The sequence below is a fragment of the Pithys albifrons genome, chromosome 3, assembly GCF_047495875.1.
Source record: "Pithys albifrons albifrons isolate INPA30051 chromosome 3, PitAlb_v1, whole genome shotgun sequence".
NCBI classification, from domain to species: Eukaryota; Metazoa; Chordata; class Aves; order Passeriformes; family Thamnophilidae; genus Pithys; species Pithys albifrons.
This window is the reverse complement of record NC_092460.1, coordinates 51,180,852-51,201,343: the sequence shown is the minus strand read 5'-3', so window position 1 is coordinate 51,201,343 and position 20,492 is coordinate 51,180,852. Positions and strand designations below refer to the sequence as shown.

Sequence of the window (20,492 nt, the reverse complement as noted above, 5' to 3'; positions counted from 1 at the left end):
CCCCGGGGAAGAGACACAGCTGAGATACAGACATGAGAGAAAGGAAGATGACAGACAGTCCACTGCGCAAAAACCAAACCGAGGATGAGGACACTCTGGGAAGGATGGGGAAGATGCCCTTGGTCCCCGTCCAGCACACAGGTGGGCACACGCACACCCGCACGCACTCACACCCATCCTCTCATGCCCACAGAGGATGTGCCACATGCTTCAGAGACAGGCCCAAGGGTAGCAGGGGTGGGATGTCCTATCTGGAGACACCAGGGGACAGTGGGGGGGAGGATCATTCACAGGTTACTTTCGTGGTTTTCCTCTGTCTCAACAGTCATGGGGGGTAGCCCTCCATTGTCATTCAGCCGTTTGGCCCTGTAGGTCTCATAGTGGATGTTGTGGGTCACTTCTTTTAGATCCTGAAGGTGGGTCCTGCAGGGGACAAAGTGAGGAGGGAAGCAGGATGTGATAATCATTATTAGTACAGTCTGTATTAATCTTCTGTTGTTAATTTTATTCCCTGAGATAAATGGAAGATTTTTTCAGTCAGTCCAGCTAATGGTCATACTCCTCTTTCTGCATGGATGGCATGGGTGCCATCACACACAACTGAGAGCTGGAGCATCAGCATTCAAGGACACATAATGCTGGATGTGGGCCAAATTTCCTGGCTGTGCTTGCCCTTGCCTCTCTCACACCTGTGCCCTGGGACAGCTACTGGTCATCCTGGTGTGTCAGAGCATACAGGGACTTATCTGAAGCAGTGGTGAGATAGGGAAGCATCAGGAGGGTGTATCAGGTCCATTGCAGGCCATAACCTGTAGAACACTGCTGTGAGCATCATCTCTAATCTCCCTAGAAAGCCAAGGGGCTTCCTTTGCTGTATGCTTTGTGATGATCTTTTGGGGAGGATGTTTTTACTGGAAGACTTTGGGGAATGCACCTCTGCTGCAGAGGGTCCCACAGAACAACAGAAGGGCAGTACTGCGATGTCAAGGCATTGTACCTGGCCAAGTGTCTCAATGCCACCATACCCACAGGTGGAATGAGCCACAGGGCTCTGGCTTTGGATGGTTTCCTTTGCATTCTTTTTATTTTTGGTCTTGTTTTAAAACTTGATTGTATTTATAGGGAATAGAGGTGAATCTGGATCTGCCATTCTTCTACAGAATTTGGGCAGATACCACTTGGGCTGATGCAACTTCATGAAACAGTGTAGAAATAAGACAGAATAATGAAAGCTGAATGAAATATGGAGCTTTTCACTTCCAGCTCATATCTTCCAGCACATCCTTCAACCTGGAAGGACACATGATGTAAAATGTTGTAGGGACCTCTTTATCACTGACCTGTTGTCAGCAACAAATAGAAGTTTTTACAACCTTAATGAGATATAAGGGATGTGGTAAGTACCCCAGCTCATACATGAAAACTAGCACCTACTTGACATGCTAAGAGGGGCACTGGAGTATCTACCCCTTAACTCAATCCAGCCTTACCCCAATAAGCTTTCACTGCCTGAAGTGTACTTTGTTTTCCTTTCCATAGGGGCTATTTCACTGAGTGGATCTCAGGAAGACTCCTGACTCATCCAGAGCAAACTCTAGTGCATGACTGTGGCCTTACCTGATGACAAAATCTCGAAGTAGGGCAAATTCACAGTGAGTGAGGTTTTCCACTGAAAAGAAAGCAAGCAATTATTACGTTTGATTATTTTTTCAGCGAACCGTTTGTGGTTACAGAGCTTGGGAAAGTCAGTGCCATGGGGCAGGTTCCAGATGGGTAGAGCCTTCAGAAAGGACAAACAGTTGTCTGAATGCCACACTGTGGGGCGTTGAGGAGACATGCTAAGAGGTGCTGAGCAGTCACACATGGATTTTCATTTGAAAACCAAGGCAACTTCAGGAGCTTAGCCTCACACACTGTGGTGTTTGGAGTGGCTCCAGCTTCTGCCAGGTGATGGTAGTGGCACTGCATTGACCATGGCAGTTCCCTTCTGGCACAGCTGTTTCAGAATTTTCATCTGGTTTCAAAAAGTTTATCACAAATGAGATGGGAAGGTATCCATGGGATATATTATCTGTACTGTTGTCTGTTACTATAACCTGCAGACATAGTTTCAGCTCCCAGAAGCAAGAGGGTTTTTTACCTTCAATGATTCCCCAAGGTGTTTTCCTGCCAAGGACTCTTTTGCCATTCACTTGGTACTCCTTGTCGCTGCCCACCACTGCAAAGGGCATGCTTTCCTGCTGGGGAGAGACACATGGAAATACCTATAGAATGCATTCCAGAGAGCAGCACCACTACTGTTCCCCATCCACCTTTCCTCCTCTTAGCTCAGCAAACACAAGGCCTTCCTCAAGGCAAGACATTCTCCCAAGTAAAACTTCACTGGCTGTCCTCTTCACCCGTTAGTGCTATCCCTAGCATTTTGGACACTTGCTTTCCAGGTGTCCTTGCACCTCCCCAAGCTCTGTGGGTAGCTTGCAGCTGTGCCAAGGGCTCTGGAGCAGGAGGCAAAGCTTTTCTGCAGCCATCCCCAGCATTTCTGAAGAGGGAGAGGACTGAAGAAGTACCTTGACATTATCAGGAGAGTGTCTGTCAGACCAGGGCTGTTCATATGGATAGTTTGAGGTGAGTATTTCTCACCAAGTTTGTAGTTCTTCACAATATTAAAAAGAGAGGACTCAAAATAATCCTCCCCAGTAAGATGCAGGAAAATTCAACAAGTTCAATGGCTGAAATGGTTTTACCAAGGAAGGCCACAAATGGAGTAGGGATGCAGCTTTCCTGCAAAGTGGAACAGTTGGTGAGGCTGTCAGGGACACAGATATCTCTAAGTGCATGGAGAAACTATTATTTCCAGAGCATGGGCTGCAGGAGACCGTGATACCCTTAAGGCTGTGCAGATGTTCATAGATTTACTCTGCTTTATAGATATTTCTGGGCCTGGAATGAGACTGCAGTTACCAAAGGAATGGAGATTAAAAAGCAGGTTATTTGCTATGTGTGAGGGCAGTGGTGCTGAGTGTAGAACAAAGTATGGTGCCCTCCTCATTTCCCCTTCCCTCCCACAATAAAATGTTTCCTACCCTGATTTTGTCGTTCTCAGTTTTATCCTCCAAGTCCTCATCAAATTCTTTCTGGGGATAAAACTCGATCCCATTTACTTCTAGTTCTTTGCGCACCTAAGCAGAGAGATATTTTGTAGCACAGGCAGCACAAACCTGAAGGGAAGGCAGGTGGGATGGCCAGACAAATACATCTGGGACATCCTTCCAGTGGGCAGGGACTGGAGGGATTGTCCCAAGGAAGTGCATAGCAAAGTGAGGACACACAGCAGCAGTGATGAGTCTTTCTTCCCAACCCCAGTTACCTGTCTGGCTCTCTAGTTCCCATGACAGAATGTATCACAAAATGTCACAGGGATACACGTTTTTTCCTTCTCTAACAAATGCCCTCAGAGCTATAAACAGCTTTAGGATTTACCCATCAACCCATTGCTGGACTCTGCATGCCCTGGGAGCTGTACAGCAATCCCAGGAAGAAGGATACCACACATTTCTCCCACCTCCAAGCCAGGGCAGGGAAGGATCCCGTGCAGGAGAGCAGATACTCACTCTTTGTTTGAATTCAGTCTTCTCCTCCAAGGTCATGGTGTCAGCCTTGGCAATAACTGGGATGATGTTCACTACCTTGCTGAGATGTTTCATAAACTCCAGGTCCAAAGGCCGCAAGCTGCAGCCCAAGAAGGAACAACATGGAAGGGATCACTTTAGCCCCCTCGCTTTTCATCTTAATGACTCTCCCAGCATCAGGCATCAGTGAACCCTCCCTTGTACATACCCTGCTTGCTGCCACCATTCTCTTATCTCCTTCTTCCCATCCATCCTGCCCTCTCCCAAAAAATACAGTGGCATTTCTCCTGCTCTTGTTATCCTAGACCCTTTCAAGCTCCACAGCATCTGAAGTTAAGCTAAACTATGGCCAGCCCTGCTGGCAGGATCCCTAGATCCATGTCTGAAATGGAGCAGTGTAGGATATGTATCTGGCACAGAGGTACCAAGGGCTTGAGGAAGGATAAAGGACTATGTACATACGAGTGGCCTGTAGGGGAGATGAAGTAGAGGCAGCAGTGCACTCGTGTGTCTGGAATTCGTTTCTTCCTTGCAATATTCACCTCCTCTTTCAAAAATTTTTCATATTGTTCGTTGATGTATTTCTCAATAGGCTCCCAGCTGTTAAAGTGGGAGAGAGAGATGAATAGGCAGGTACAAATCTCTACATGTTCCTGCCTACAGTGTTCCCAGCTCTGACAGCAGCAAAGCAGGCTCAAGCATAAAGAGTATCCACCTCAAGCATCTTGCCACAGCAGAGATGTTTAAGAGTTTCTGTAACTGGGCACAGAAATGAGCACTCACCATGTAATGTGTGCACACCCCCAAGCATGCATACAGACTCATGGTGTTCAAAATCTCATGGCCCCATTACCAGGCCCCTGAGTGCAATAGGATCCCAGATGCTTTCCAGGCCCAAATAGATGACAGTCACTTCATATACCATCCTAATTCCAGCCCTTCCTGAAACACAAGGCCTTGCCCTTTTAAAACTCACCAGTTCTCATTGTTGATCTGATCCCCAAATCCTGGCGTGTCAATCACTGTCAACTTCATTTTGACACCACCTTCTTCAATGACTGGGGGAGAAATTGCAAACAATCATGCTCCTCCCTGGGGACCAGATCTATCAGGAAACATGTTTCTGTGTCCTACAAGGGAACAAGAGGGCTCTGCCTACATCCCTGCCCCACAAGGATGACCAGGCCAGGTTGGGTCATGTTATGACCCCCACTTGCATGTCTAACCCCAAATTTTGGTAACATCTGCACCAAAGCCACCTTACATTGCTCTGCCACAGGAAAGTGGGTTTGTGCTCAGTTTGTGGCCCAAAGGTAGTACCTACCTTACACAACTTCTCCTCCCCTCTAATGCATTATCCTGAATCTGAGATGTTGCTGGTCACCCTACACCACTGTAGGAGCTATGCTGATGCTTTGTCATGAGGAGATGTTCTCTACCAGGCTTGGGATGGGACCCACCAATGCAACTTATATAGATTATTAAGCCTCTGCATGTGGGAAGGACTTACACAAGGCTTAATCCACACATGTAGACTAATATCTGAGCAGAAGAAATATCTATAGCTATTTTTCTACCCCTCCCTTTTGTCTGTGGCATTAGTGGCATTGCTGTTTAAGAAAAGCCCTGAGGCCAGAGTTTAAAACAGTTCTCTATCTTCCTGTGAGGAAAGAGCTGCCTAACACCAAAGAACTACTTGTGTAGACCACTGTGGCCTTCTGCAAGACTGCACTGAAGCATCAATATTGCTTCCACCCAGAAGACTGGCTCTTACCATGTCCAATGGCTTTGATCTCCACCGTCTTGGGGATCTTCTCCTCCCGGTTCCAGCCTGAAGACTTGCGGCTCACCTGGGATTTGAAGAGAGTATTCACCAACGTTGATTTTCCCAGTCCGCTCTGACCTGAGGATTGCAGAGAGGAAGGTTGTGACATTTGCCACAGCCTGGAGATGACAGCAGGCCCAAGGGATGGAGCCAGGCTGGCAGGGAAAGGGGTTGTAGGTGTCTCCTTGCCATGGGCAGGCTCTCCTTTCCCTCAAAGCAAGTGCTGTCTGCTCCCTTGTGCCCTCCCCCCAGGACTCGCTCTCCCACCTGGCCTCAGAGGACAGTCCCTGGCCATGGTTCCCAGTTCCTCAGTTGGACCCTGCCTACCTACAACCATGATGTTGAAGTCGAAACCTGTCTTCATGGTTTTCTTGCGCATCTGCTCAATGATGGTGTCAATACCGATGTAGCCAAGCAAGCTGGCATTGATGCCCATGGGTTTCATTGGTACAACTGGTTTTTGTCGTGTCTCTGGGACCAGCTCAGACATGGCTGCTTCGTGTTTGCTCTCCACTGGTCCTGTGAGGGATGAAAGATTAAGAGTCCATCAATGAGATGTAACAACAACCTCCCTGCTGATCTGTCACAGAGGCTGAGGGCAACTCTGAACCATTTCAAAGACTACTGAAGATGACTGAATGGCATGATTTTGGCAGTAAGGCTCTTCATGGAGGAACTCTACTTGAGTTTCCAGCACACTCTTCTATCCACCACTCTGGACAAGGAGGTGAAGTGGAGCTCACTGAGCATGCAACATGTTGATGGCTACTTCCAAACATCAGGAGCAGACCCAGTGAGCCTGGCTGGGCTGCTGGTCAGGTGCCCAAAGCTCTGTGTGTGTCTCCTCATTTTAGTCTCCCAGTTCTCCACAGGATCACCAGTGTTTTGCCACTCCAAGTTTACCATAAAATTTGTGACATAATAGACTTTCAAAGACTATCGTGTCAAGTCCTGGCATTGAAACAGTTTGGGATATATTGTGAGGACTTGCAAGCTTGGCACTTGCCAGGGTTGGCTGTGTTACGGGCCATGCCGTCCGTGCAGGATGAGTTCCTCTGAGGAAAGCAGGGGTGGAAGTGAAAGCATGGTCATAATCTCTGTGATTGCCTCTCACCACAGACAGTGGTGAACTAATCATCATGATCAAAAAATAATCTGGATCTTTCCCTCCTCACTTCTTCCATGTAAAACAAACAGGCAAAAAGAAAAGCCCTGAGGGCTTTTCAGCCTTCCTGACTCTTTTTCGGGTGATGGCACACATGGCTTGGGGCAGGCCTCATCCATTTATCTCTTGTCTCATTAGTGAGCAGCTCCCAACTGCTGGGAGGAAACCAGAGGCTGGGAGAGGACTGGGCATAGAAGAAAAGCTCTAATTGGTGGGGAAGGGAGGCATGAGGGATGAATGTAGAAAGGAAGATGAAGGGGATGGGAATCAGCTACCTTTCATATACAATCCAGCTGCAAACTAGAGACTCTCCCACTCTAATTACTTGACTCCCCCATGCTTTGTCTCAACAAACAATTATTTTTCCAGGACAGAGACAGCATCTGTATTTGCTTGGTAAGTACTCCATTTGTTTTGGATGCCACTTCAGTTCAAGTATCTCACACTAAATTAACCCTTTCCATCATTTCAGCAGTTTTTTTCTCCTCTCAGCAGAATTCACTGGCTGCAGGGAAGGACATGAGCAGCCAGGCAGGTGGCTGCCATGTGGTGGGTGACACATGCCACTCTTGGTAAGGAAAATGACTCAGAGATCATCAGGCTCTGGACACTGATGACACCAATCTGCGATCCCTGTGACAGCTCAGCCCAGGCAGAGACAGGCTGGGGAGAGGTCAGAGAGATTTTGTTCAAGGACAGGGTTAGGCTGCAGCAGGCTCCATGGCTGGCTGAGGACCCTGCCTGGCATTCCCATGTCAGAGCTGCTGTGCAGACATAAGGGCTGCTCTACATGGTGAAGATTTTACATTTTATATAAGCCGTTGTATCCCACTACCATGTGCTAAGGAAAGACCTTGTGGAAGGGCCACTCTTGGCAGGGAGAAGGATGGCTCTACCCTTTTACACTGCTTGGTAAGTCTTTTATTTTAGACTAGGAGAAGGGATCTTTCCTTTGTGTGAGAGGATGGTAGCACAGCCACCCATGCACTGTGGGTAATATCTGAAGACTCTGGTACCAGCTCTGTTCCACCTTGCCAACACAGAGGAGATTGGCAGGGGAATGGCCCCCTCCTGCTTTTTTCCACTGAGCAAGGACACCCTGAGCTATCATCATCCTCTCCTGAAGCAGTGAGCAGCACCCTGGGGGAGCCAGAGCATAAGATGGACTGTTGACTTGAGCCAGGCTGGCAATTTGGAGCACCTCACACTGCCAGGCAGCTGCTGGAGGAGGCAGCCTGCCGGGCTGTGTGCTCCTCAGCTGCAATCCTCTCTTACACCCATCACAACTAGTCTGTGCCTTTCCTGCTGATGAAGCGTCCCCTGAGGCTCCTGTTGTCTTTTTCTGCTTTATCAAAGCTGGTGCCAGCCAGGAAAGCCCATTTCTCTGGTAACAGCACAGAGGGCCAGGCCAGCAAGCTCTCTTGCACTCTGCCCTTCACTTGTCCTCTCCCAGGCTGCCCCACACCACCTGTATCATGGTTCCATGGCTGTGCCACATCCCTCATCCTGCTGTAGCATACTCCAGTATGCACCCTGCACAGCCCTCAGGGGTTCCTACCTACCCCAAAGAGAGGCAGAAGAAGGAGACAGGAAGTGATGAGGTGATGTGGGACAAAGGGCTGTGGCCTTAGTGAGACAGTTGGTTACTGCAGTTAATGGGGTTAAATAAAGCCTGGAGGTGGACAAGGAACAGACTGAGGTGGGAAGAAAGGCCAGCTGATCAGCTGCATGGGATGGTTGTAGGAACTGGGCCATCTGGACTGTGACCTCTTTGCTGCCTGGGTGGTAGCTTGTCCTCAGGGAATCTCTTGCCCTCTCCTTTATTCCTTCCACCCTTATTCTTAGACAGGGAGAAAGAGGAAAGTTGCTGGCAGTCTCAAGGCTCACTTAGAGGTTCATAACTTGTCCGTCAATCTCACCAAGGAAATCTTTGGTCAGAGCCAGCAGGTGTTGCTAACTGCTGTGGACATGACAATATGTGGCCATCCTTTCGCAGGCTGTGCTGCTGGAGCCAGGAGCTTGCAGTGATTGGAGGAGATATTTCAGAGTCAGGTTCCTGAGCAGCTATAGAAAAACCTGAGACCAGGAGAAAAGATCTCCAGAAGCCTCCTTAAATACATTTCCTGGATTTTATAAGTGGGCATTCAAGGTGTCAGGGTAAGCAACCTTCCTTTCTCCTCTCAGCGGCTTGCCTTCCTCTCTGTGTGGGGTGCCTCCCCATTCAGCCTCAGGGAGGGAAGCCCCCATCTTGCAGAGACTACCCAGGGATTCATCTTTATGCACATGATTTTCCACATCTTGATTTCCACAGATGAATCCAAGGAGCCAACTGAGGAGCAGCCTGCTGGGGAGGTCAGGGTGTGCAAAACAGGGACTGCATCCATCAGAGGCACCCTGAGACATGAAACGTGCCTGCCTGCTCTCCTGGGAGTGGCTGTTCTATGTGCATTAAAGCTAATGCTGCTCCTGAGCGCTCTGAGTGGCTGCTCAAGGGGTGGCATTTTGTGTCCTGGGCACATCCCATAGCCCTTCCAGCTGTCCCCTGTAATGAATGCATGATAGGGCACTACAGCCAGTACAGCTGACAATGAACAGTGTAGCTAAGGTTAATCACTTACATCTGCTGCTTGTGCAGCCCTGCTTTTCCCTGCTGCTTTGTTCTGTGTGCTAAGAGAAGCTCATTTAAGAGGCCGGTTGTTAGTGATATCCCTGCTGCCAAGACCTGACAGGAGGTGGCCTGGGCTGGGTTGGGCTACTGGGGAATAATATCTGGCTCACAGGAGATGCTCCACTTGGCTCTGGAGCAAAGAGGTGCAGTGCAGCATCTAGGGCCAGAACAGACAGGACCAGAAGCACAATGAGTGACCACAACGGTCCCCACAGTCCCAGCTAGCTCCTTCTTCTGACACCCACTGATCCACCCCAAAACCTGTCACTGGAAGGCTGGCATATGTAGCCAGCAGCAGACACCATTACCACAGCTCACCCTTCATGAGTACCTCTGAGGTTCTTAGCAGCTGTGCGGGGACAGAGGTGGCCCTACAGGTCCCTTAGGGGCTCAGGTAATGGGGAATGACATCTACTATGTTCTGATAACCCAGATACAGTCGTATCCCCTCCCCCTGCCTTCCCATCCTTTGTCTGAGTGGCAAGAGGGAGGGAGGGCTGCAAACAGTGCTCATCACAACCCAGCTTCCAGCAAGGAAAAGCTATTTAAGCCCCACGTAATATATGGATCCCCTCACTGCAGCTCTCCTCTGTGGCGCAAGGTTGTCCCGCTCCAGCTGGAGGCAGTGACCCACACATGCATCTCACCCCAGCTCCTTCCATCCATGTGGCCCTGGACCCACAGTCCCATTCCCTGCAACCCCTGAACAAGTAGGAGGGATGGGTTCAGAACTCGCAGCCGGCTGGCAGGACTGGGCCCTCAGTGGGTGATGCCAGGTCCCTAGGAAGGAAAGCTAGCAGCTGCTTCAGTAGCACAGCCTCCCTGGAGTTTGCAGGCATCAGGATATGCTCCTTGCTTCACCTCTGCAGAGGTTCTGGACTGAGCATCTCTACATTGGAAAATACTTTTCCCCCTCAGTTTCCACGATGACCCCAGGGAACTTCTTTCAGCTGTGCAGGGCTTAGCCATGCCGGATGCACTGCCTGACCTCAGGGTACAGAACAGAGCCATCCTTAGCACATCTTATTGCCTGGCTTGAAGATCATCCCAGTCCTCTGGGCTGCCACAGCCTTCCCGGCAGCAACCTTCCTTCCCCTCAGCACTCCGCAGAGGGCTTGGGCAGGAGCCCGGCCACAGTGAAATCTAGGGCAGTGTTGCTGAAGCCTCTCTGGAGATGCAGAAGCTGGAGATGAAGGTGCTGGGCACATCCCCAGCCCAGCCACCACAGCCCCAGTCATATCCTCGGTGCTGCTCTCCAGCCATGTAATCCTTACCCCATGACCCAGCTCACCACCTGAGTGGCATGGCTGTATCACAAGGCGAGAGGATGGTCAGCATCCCTGGACCAGGGTACCCACACCACCGCAGCTGCCTGTCCCCCTGCCCGCATGCCTGCCAGCTCCTGCACAGATGCCCAGGGACCAGCACAGGACATCCCCACTGCCCCCACAGCGACTGCCTGTCACTGGCAAGGGACAAGCCAGGAGCCGAGCAGCTTGTGGGCTTTCCTCAGCCCTGGACCAGCTGGGATTATCGGTTTCTTTCAGAGAAGCGCCTGGCACCAGCTACGCCCCATCAGCACCACAACCAGCCCTGCTCCTTCTCCTTCATACAAGACTGCAGCCACCAAAAGGAAAAAGCAGAGGAAAGACAAAGCCATGACTGATTTCCCCGCCTGCCTTCGAGGTTATCCCTCCCCCATACCCAGAGCTGGGCAGCATGGGGGCACGGTGGAGGGTGGCTGCACGAAAAGCCCCAGCAGCATGCCCCCAGCGTTGTCCAGCCCTGCCAAGCCCGGAGCATCCTACCTTTGAACATGAAGCTTCCTTTGTCTCCGAATCCTCTCGCAAGGGGGTGGGTCCTCCCCCCACTTTTCTAGCCTGATGCTGATGAAGTAGCACGGTGGGCTACAAGGCTCCGCTTGCTTTTACCTTTCTCTTTCTTCCCTGTGTCCTCTTCTCCCTCCCTCTCCTTCCCTTCCTTCTCCAGTGGCTATTTCAGCAGAGCGGGGATGCTGGTGCTGCTCCTGCTGCCATCGTCATGTGACCTGAATATTAAACATCTCCGCAAAATCTCCCCCGGCTCCCGCGCACCCTCCCCCAGCTCTATCCCAGGCCCCCGACTACATCCCAGGCCCCTGCCAGCCTCGCTGCCTTGGGGGGGAGCACGGCTGTGGGGTTGGAGCGGCCACTGCCCATGGGGCCCCCATGTCCCAGCGGGGCCGCCCTCGCACACCCACACCACACAGGCCTTTTCTTGCCCCTTTCCCTCCCAATTCCCCAGTGTTTTCAACATCTCTGCTTGTTTAAGGAGGGGTATATTTAACCCTTCACAGCCTAGCTCCAACAGGGCTGAGAAAGGATGCTCCTTACCCCTAGGTATTTTTTGGGTTCAGAAGATTGCAGGGTCTCCTGCTTTCCCCAGGGAAGGAAATTTGGAATGTTTTTGCTCATCAAAAGCAATTTGCCCTTCGCCTCTGCTTGTGGAGGTGTGAGAAACGTTTTCCCCTCTGGCACAGGGATTCCTGCCTGCCAGCCTGTGGCACAGAGCCAGAGCCAGTGTTATCCCCTTTGTGCACGTGTGTACACACGCATGTGTGTATGCATGTGCATGTGGCTGCAGAGAAGGGAGAGGATCCCTGTGAGGATCCCTAGGGAGGATCCCTAGGGAGGATCCCTGCCTTGGGCCATGTTAGGCTACAGAGTTCACATTGCCTTGTGCCTTGGTAGGCATTTGTGCCTGGAGATGCCCATCTGCATTGTGCCCAGTGGATGTGTCCATGCCTGAGAGCAGTGCAGGTGCCTCTGGCTGCTTGCGCCTTTGGATGGGGATGCCCTTTCCCCGCTATGCATTTCTTTATACAGTCGTGAGTCCTGGCCTCACCAGGCACCATGTCCCTGACATGCTGTGCTGGGGTACCAACATCTGGGAATATTCTGACCCTCCACTGCATGGGACGACAGGAGCACCCTTTGAGGGCTTGTCCCTATGTGTCCCTCCACCACAGGGCAGACCCCTGCGTGAAGTCCAGGCTGTGGGATCCCTGGCACACGTGGCAAGGGTTTGGGTTGCCTATTTTTGCAGTGCTCTGGGGCAAAAAGGAAACTGCACCTGCTGCAGGTTATGGGAACATTTAGAACATTTGCAAGTCACTATGAGCAGTTACCTAAGCTAGGTGAACAGTTGAGAGGCTGGCTGCCTCCAGACAGATGGATGGACAGACAGGCATCCTGGCACTCACATCTCCTGACATGGTGACCACAGCCGCCTGTTTCCCTGCTGGGTGCCAGGCTCACAAGCACAGAGCTCTCCTCCCACCTACCATTGCCCACCCATGCTATGGATCAAGGAGAAATTGCTCTCAGGGGAGGAAGTCCATGTCCTCCCTCATGTCACCCCACCTCCCTTGAAGGGTCGTGCCCCACACAGGGCTCCATGTCATTGCTAAGGGACTCTCTGGTGCCTCCCTCCCCCGTGCCCAGCCCGTCCTGTCAGCAGAGACCCACCGGAGCGTGGTGGGGCCCAGGACACCCCCATCTTCGCCGCCAGGCTGGTCTCGTCACCTGCAGAGCCGCCGTGTCGCTGAGGCCCCTCTGCCGCCGCGGGCCGTGGGCGAGGGGCGATGGGGGTGACGGGGGCGAGGCCCCGCAGCCGCTCCCAGGGGAGCCCTCCGCCGCCCGCACCGGCGCGGCGCAGGGTGACCGAGAGGCAGCTCCGCTCCGTGGGGGCGGCGGCACCCAGGGCACTGTCCCACCGCCGTGGGGGGCCCGGGATGCGGCTGGGGCCGGTGGAGCTGCCCGGGGCTGGCAGGCAGCTGCGGTGAGGGGCGATGTCCTGCTCCGTGGTGGCTGGCAGCGGGCTGGAAGCGAAGGTGCAAGGGCGGAGGGCTGGTGGTGCCCGACCGGGCTGGGGGGCCTGGGCCATCCCCGCTGCTGGGGCCGTGGCGTCTCAGGGTGCGGAGCTCCCCGGAGCTGCTGCCATCCACGTGCCCGAGCCCCCACCTCCAGCCCTGTCCAGCCAGCCTGCCCGCCTCCGGCTGGCACAATGCGGTCCTTGTGGCCTGCGTGGCCCGCTCCCACGCTGGGTGCCATGGCTGCTCCTGCCCCTGTCCCAGCACCTTCTTGACCTCTGTCACCAGCAGCCCCACACCACGGGCAGCCCCACACCGGGACCCCCTGACCCAATCCCATGGCGGGAGGTGGAGGAGCAGTGCATACCCACCAGGGCAGGCCTGTGCTGCCTGCTTCCAAGGAGAGTGGGTGCAATTAAAAAAAAAAAGAAATAAATTAAAATTTCTGAATATTTGAGATGTTTTCCTTCCTCTCTAATTTTTCCCCCTCAGATGGCATATGCTAGTGCAACAATTTATATCCTTCTGCAGAAATTCAGTGGTTGCTTGTTGGGTGTCCATCAAAGTTGAACCTTCTTTCCCTTATTCTGGTTTTCTTTTTCTTCTTCATTATTCTGATTGTTTCTTAATTTTGCCAGCTATGGGGCGTTTTCAGGGTCAAGAGAGCACCTATTGCAGGGATTCAGCTTGTTACTTCATACTTTCCTTACTATAAGAGACTTCAAAGGGCAACACAATAAACAAGGAGAAAAGGAGAAAGGTGTTTTGGTGGGAAGGGATGAGAACACACATGGTTTGGTGGGCATGTAAGAGCAAAGAAAAGGAGAGATGGGCACCCATAGCACCCATAGCATGGCAGAGACAATGCTTGCTGCCTTCAGGTGGCCAGGGCTGAAGGAAATAGAAGGGGAATCACCATCCAGTGACTTAGAGCAAGCCATGGGGAGTGCTGGTGGAAGGCAGGGCTCAGGGCAGTTTGAGTTCTCTGCTTCTTTCAGGGCAAAGAGACGGAAAAGGTGGAAAAGATCACCTGATACTGTGTAGTATTTCCAGCACTAAGTATCTTCTCTGATGCTTTATGCAGTTTAATTCAATATCTCTATTTCGCTGTCCCCTGAGGTCTCTGGCTACACAGGTCCCACAGGGGAGAAACAGTCTCAGTTTTCAGGCAGCGTTTGCCTTTGGCTTAATTATTCCCAGCTAGTTCAGCAGTGTAGCTGGCACAGAAACCAAGCAGATGAAAACCTACCCTGCTCTGAAGGAAACCTCACTTTAGACTGGTCTTGCTGCCTGCTGAGAGCTGAAGGGAGGAAGCTCCTAGAGGGAACAACAGGAAAATAAACTGTCAGCCATGCAGTTTCTCACACACTTTTATTCCTCTGAGGAAGGTTTGATGTTGTTGGTCATAAAGTCTTTCATAACCATGGAAAACACCTGACTTAATGCTGAATATGTTCGTAAACAATGCAAAACACAAGTCAGAGGAGATTAATAACTATTTTCTCTCTAGTTCATCCCCTACCTGTTTGTTGCCTTCTTTTGCTGTTTCTACATCGAGTTGAGGGCAGAGTGGAAAACAGGCAAGACAGCATGCAGAAGAGGACATGGAGAAGGGGAGAGGGGACCCCTGTGGGTGCAGGCTCCCCTTCCCACAAGGGTGGTTTAACCTGCCCCTGACTGCTCCAAGCTCCTCAGCTGCAGTGCAGCAGTATTATTGTTACCCCATGGCTCAGCTGTGCCTTTTTGCAGGGCAGTCCCACCTATGAGGGAGTCAAGGTGAGGAAGCAGGTTTCCAAGATGGTGCTTGGAAATATGACTGTGATGTGCCGAGGCTAGGGGATATGAGCCATGCATCTGAGAGTGGCATGTCAGACCACGCAGCCCAGCCCCATGGCATTTCCCTTTTACAGCCCTCAGTCACCAAGGCACAAAAGTTTACCTGTTTCAGGCTGCACCTGCTCTTTGAGTCTTTGCTTGCCAGGGCAAGTGTAACTTTAGGAACAGGAATAATGCCACTCACTGCATTTCCCCACATCACTCGCTCAAACCAGCCCAATGAACTCTGCCCCCTTCTTTGGGAAAGGAGGAGAAAACTTCTGCTGATGGGTTCACAAGTGAGGCTGAGTGACACGAGACCATTCAGGAGCTGGGGCAGATTTGGGCAGCTGGCCTGAGGACCTCCTACTGCCAAAAGGAGCACACAGCCAGCACAATGGAAAGATGATGGAGATATGGACCGCCAAGGTACTGGCTGGCCCAGGTGATGGCACAGGATGCACAGATGTGCACATGGGGTGGTGGCACTGGCTAACATACCTGAGATATGGAGGAGTGGGGCACACAGGACCTCTCTGAGCATTCATAGGTAGCACTGCTGCACCTACTGCATCCAAAGAATGGGGTTTGGGGTGGGAGGAGAGCTGACATAACCTCCAGTCACAGATTCAGAGCTCTCCCAAACCTCTCTGTGCACACTTGAGCACTTCGCTGACAGGGAGAAGGAAGAAGATAGGCATGTCCCTCTGAGCCCCAGTGTCACAGTTTCATACAGCACTTTGGTGGCCAATCGGCTCCAGGACAGTGCAGAATGTCTGTGAATGTGAGATTTTGTGGCAGACCCACACTATATGGCTTGGGTCTAAAAAGCAGAGGTGGTACAATGTGCCCATTTAGACAGCAGGCTCAGTGTCTCTTTTCAGAAACATGCAGGGATATAGGAGGATGCTGCATGCCTTTATTGGGATGACAGTTAAAGGAAAGCCTATAGGGCTCTGGAGCACAGGGAACTGAACAAGTGTGAGATGCCTCCCAGACTATCCCATCTCACTCTGTGACAGAGGAGCAGAAGGTCAGGCAGATCAGGAGAGGCTTATGTGATAAATCTGGCAGCATCCCTTCAGGGAGAGCTGCAGAATATTCTCAGGTTGGCAAAGGACTTAGATAAACCTCTTTAGTAAAGATCTTTAATTTGAACGTGTTGCAACTGGAATGGATGGATGGATGGATGGATGGATGGATGGATGGATGGATGGATGGACGGACAGACAGATGGAAGGATGGATGGATGTTCTCCATCTCCCAAGCAGAAAGAGAAGTGGTGTGCCTTTAGCAGGGATAAAGGCACAGTGTCTGGGTCTTGCTGAGCCCTTGGCCCCTCTGTGCAGAGCTTCAGCAAGGTTACCATCCCATCGCCAAGGATGAGTGCTGTGAAGAACTCATCTGAAGCAATGATCTGTGTTGAAATCCCATTTATTTCCCCTCAAATACCCCTTGGACTTAAACTTAGCAAATAGGAGTAAATGGTTCTGTATCCCTTTGCAAGACTGGTACCCTACAGAGGCCTTTCCTACTGAAGGCTGTGTTGAGATGCCACACAGTTCAAACTCAAGTGATTGATAAGGGAGGTTTCATTTGAGTGGTTCATCAGTCTTGGCCATGAGGAGGAGCAGAAGTTCTTGGCTGGGTGAAGAGCTGTGAACACATGGGAAGCCCCAAGTCTACAGTGCCACACAAAACTTGACTAAGAAGCAAAGAGGCAGAGTGGTGAGTGGTGAGTACAAGACCCAGATCAGCAAGGAGCAAAGTGATCACCAGCCCAGGGCAAGACTGTCATCCCTACTGAGACCTGTGATCTGCTGCCCACCCAGTAGAGACTCTTCTGGATGCAATGGAAAGCTTGTCAGACCTCAGGCACACCAAAAGCCAGGTTGTCGCGAATCATCAGTGTCTTCCGAAGGTCCCGTTCCATGATCGGCCTCTGTGTTCGCCATTTATGGGCCTCCTGGAGTCCTGGCTCAAAGTAATAGATGCAAGCTCCAAAGCCCACCAGGATGAGAATGGAGATCATCAGATACACAGGCACAAACCAATCCAAGAAGTGGGGCATGGCTGCCAGAGAAAAGGAGAGAAAGCTCATGCTGTGGGAGCACCCAAAAAACACCTCCACAAAGATTCATCACAAGACATCTGCTACCTCAGCAGCGCAGAGCCCCTCTCCACCCCTCCTCATAGCCCTGCTGTACCCAGTTCATGCTTGGTTGCACACCGAGGCACCTCATCCATTGGGAGAGGTCTGTGAGCAGAGCTCAGATCCCTCCCACACATCAGCCACTGGGCAGTGGGAGACACTTACTGGGAGCATCTGATATGCCTTTCCAAGAGCCCCTTGTCACTCAGGAGTGAGGTGAGTCTGGAGCAGCGTTGCCCTGGGGAACACAAAGCAACACACCACATGATCACTGTTGACCCAGTGCTAAAAATGAGCGAGCAGGAAGCAGCAAACATTTACTTGTCCAGCTGTCAGGGCTGAAGATTTCTGGAGGGGTGGACAGATGGGTCCCAGCCCTACAACCTGGTGCTCTGGTACACTCTCTCTCCACCATTATGGCCCTGCTGATGCTGCACTCAGGGCATATACCCTGACTTGGGGCCATTTAAAATCTGTAATGGCATTGTGTTTGTGCCAATCCTTTATCCTCGTCCTTCGGGATGGAGGGAGCAACCCACATTGCAACTCACAAAGGTGCCCAACTTGTCTGACTCCCTGCTGCTTGCTCTTATCAAACACCTGCCAAAGTGTGGGCCATGCAGGAACAGGAAAGGGGATTGAGAAGCACAGTCCCCCAAAAAGCACAGCTATAGCCTTCGAGTGCACCAGGTCTGCTGGATTTTGTACTGTAAATGTGCCACTTGTTACAGGCTTTGGTGGATTAAACCAGAGACCCTCAGGCTTGGGAAATCACAATGGTGCTGGACTCAGGCACAAAAATGCTGTTCTGAAGGGAGGTTTTCTGTAACCCTCACCACTCAGTGGGGGTAATGAAATGCTCTCTAACTTCAGGTGAGACAGAGTAAGGGCAGAGCTGCACCCATGTCAAACTCTTGCTTTTCCAGACAGCTGAAAGCTGTCACCTGCAACTGTCTCTCAAGTCAGCCCTCTGTCAATAACCATGTGTCCCGAGCCCCATTGCATGGGGGCAGTTAAGGGGAGGCTAGGGAAATCTCTGAGCATCTTCATCCTCCTTCCTGACCTGTAATGCTGCTGCCTTCTCCCACAGGCTTTTTTTTCTTTCTAATGCTACAGCAATCGGTTGTTCCCAATGTGTCCAGCAGCACTTATCTGCTGGACATCTCTTGCAACAGGAAGCCCTGCAACAGGACATGTGAAGTTCATCTCTATCCTCTGAATGACACCTTTATTTTGCCACAGGATTAGATCTGACACAGGCTGCAATTCTTATTACCATAAACAAGAAACTAAACTACCAACACTGAAGAAAATACCTGATTTACTCCCACTAATTGGCATGGATGTTGACATTTACCTTTTCTCCTTGCAAGAAAAGGGTGACCCCCATGGATTTTGCCTCTTCCTACCATGTTCTTTGGTTTTCAGCCATTCTCATTTTTGCTACACATGGCGCCACCACTAGTAGAACTATCCAGAGCTAAAGTTCTGGAGAACTTTTTATGTCTCACTCTCAGTGATTCACATCTCCCTGCCAGGCCCTTGCTCCATCTGATCAAGTGCAAGAGGAGTGGAAGGCTCAGCATTGGCCGCCATTTGACCAGAGCAAAGGGGCAGTCTGGATGCTGCTCCTACCTCTTCATGGCTGCCTCTGCCTTTGTCAGGTAAGTAACTGGTGAGGAAAGCTCACAACACAGCTTGCAATAACATCACAGACGTGTTGTAGAGAGCTGTGGGACTTTCCTCACTCAACTCAGCTTAAGAGACCAGGTAGGAAATTCCTCAATAGGAGTCAGGTCTGAGCTCCAGGTTTGGCCAGCAGCCCCTCAGCACAGCTTTCCTACATGCTCTGCAGAAGTAGCTCCCTCACACCCTGTGCATCCCCCAGCTGCTGCTGCTGCAGACAGCCTGGGGGCAAGGCTGCTGCATCCAGAGGTGCCTCAGCTATTGATACCCATCTCTGGCTGGCAACAGCAATGGGCAGGGTTTGGGACCCTGGGAAGGTGACTTCAGCTTAGTACCCCCGGGGTGGCAGGAGGCAAGCCAATAGCCTGATTTCCTTCCCTGATCATCTGTTTTCCAAACATGGGAGTGAAGCTACCATCCAAAAAAGTACCACAATAAAAAGCAGCCCTACAGACTTCACAATTCATCCCTCCTCCATTACTTGCAGAGCCAGCATTTCCCAGCTCCTTGCCAGCAACCTATTCTTTGGTCTACTTGCTATGCAACCCTCACCTCGTGCTGTGACCCCACACAGCTCACCCATCCCTGCCCCACCAATGAAGGGTGCTTGTCATGGCCAAACCAAGTGCAGGACAAGGTGTCACAGCACTCCCCAAGCTCTGCAGGGCTGGCCTGGTGAAGCAACTTGCTTTTGTCAGGTGGGTGAGCAGATTTTCGCTGCAAATGCTGAAAACAGGGACTTCCATTCAAACTCATCAGCTTTTTGGAGCAGTTCTGCAGATACTAAATGTACCTTAACCCTTGCTGGACCAGTTGATCTCAGCATCCCGTTTTGCAGTGGGACATCCATGTCCCCTGAAAGACACGAAAGAGTCCTTGGTTTTTCATCTGAAAGAGTGACTTGTATAGGTAAGCTAGTTGACCCTTTATAAATCTCTTATACATGTCACTCCAGCTGCTCACCTTCAGTGTCAGACCTAGATCCCCCATGCCACCTCCTGCTGCCCCCCATGGGTACACACTTTCGATGGTAACCCTGGCGGCACACTGCAAATGGCAGGGCAGAAACTGCTTGGCGGAGGCTGGGAGCAGGGTGCCAGGACACAGGTGACTGGGTACAAAGCCCTCCCATGTGCACAACCCGGGCTGCAGTGTTACCAGATGTGGAGTCACCCTGACTGCAGAAGATGCCCCCAGGACTGGGCAGGTTGCAGCTCAGAGCAAGGAGCTGCTGATGGCTGGGGACCCAGACGTGACATCGCACCCCCAACAACCACCCGCTACCTGCCCTAACACCTGCCACCTACCTACTGACACCTACCACTTACCTCCTTCCATAGACTCAGGGTGACAGGATGAGGCTGCTCCCTCCGGCATCTGCCAGGGTTCGGCCGGGACGAGTCAAGCTCCTTTCCCGGCCAGGCAATGCCAGGGAGAAGGGACCCGGCTCCGGGAGGGCTTGGCGACAGCGGGAGGCGACAGGCGCGGATGGGCGGGAGGCAGGCAGGGAGGGAGGGGGGGCAGGAGCAGCAGTGGCGGGCGATGGTGGGGACAGGGAGCCAGCACTGCGGCCTCATTGCCCACCAGGACTCCAGGGGGCTTCCCCCACCGCCTCCCCGGCCGCGTCAGCCCCGCTCCAGCCTCCCCAGGGCACCGCATCGCCGGCCACCCCCCCACACACAAGGAAAGACCGTCTGCAACC

The 20,492-nt window shown here is 51.8% G+C and overlaps 2 protein-coding genes across 4 annotated transcripts; both read right to left on the bottom strand.

Annotated features, from left to right (window-relative positions):
• Positions 1–33: 33 nt before the first annotated feature.
• SEPTIN3 (septin 3) lies at positions 34–11,350 on the bottom strand. 3 transcript variants are annotated; one of them, XM_071551887.1, is made up of 10 exons: positions 11,096–11,350; positions 5,782–5,973; positions 5,404–5,532; positions 4,606–4,687; positions 4,092–4,229; positions 3,612–3,729; positions 3,084–3,179; positions 2,141–2,240; positions 1,618–1,669; positions 34–423 (listed from the first exon to the last, which is right to left on the bottom strand). In XM_071551887.1, the coding sequence occupies exons 1-10, from the start codon at positions 11,103–11,105 to the stop codon at positions 288–290; spliced, it is 1,053 nt and encodes a 350-aa protein (XP_071407988.1). In that variant the 5' UTR covers positions 11,106–11,350; the 3' UTR covers positions 34–287. The 3 variants fall into 3 exon arrangements, with proteins under 3 accessions (XP_071407988.1, XP_071407989.1, XP_071407990.1); XM_071551888.1 differs by having other exon boundaries at positions 2,141–2,237; XM_071551889.1 differs by having other exon boundaries at positions 11,219–11,350.
• Positions 11,351–14,491: 3,141 nt separating this feature from the next.
• Positions 14,492–20,492, bottom strand: SMIM45 (small integral membrane protein 45). Its single transcript, XM_071549883.1, has 3 exons — positions 20,119–20,492; positions 17,270–17,342; positions 14,492–17,025 (listed from the first exon to the last, which is right to left on the bottom strand). The coding sequence occupies exon 3, from the start codon at positions 17,021–17,023 to the stop codon at positions 16,817–16,819; it is 207 nt and encodes a 68-aa protein (XP_071405984.1). The 5' UTR covers positions 17,024–17,025; positions 17,270–17,342; positions 20,119–20,492; the 3' UTR covers positions 14,492–16,816.

What these genes read in the sequence shown, in the direction of transcription:
- SEPTIN3 (XM_071551887.1), bottom strand. An exon ending in GATCAAAGCCATTGGACATG is followed by an intron (nt 4,688 to 5,403) that starts GTAAGAGCCAGT and finishes TTTCTCCCCCAG; the next exon opens with TCATTGAAGAAGGTGGTGTC. An exon ending in AGACTGAATTCAAACAAAGA is followed by an intron (nt 3,180 to 3,611) that starts GTGAGTATCTGC and finishes CTCTCTGCTTAG; the next exon opens with GTGCGCAAAGAACTAGAAGT.
- SMIM45 (XM_071549883.1), bottom strand. Translation starts at nt 17,023, where the DNA reads ATGCCCCACTTCTTGGATTGGTTTGTGCCTGTGTATCTGATGATCTCC.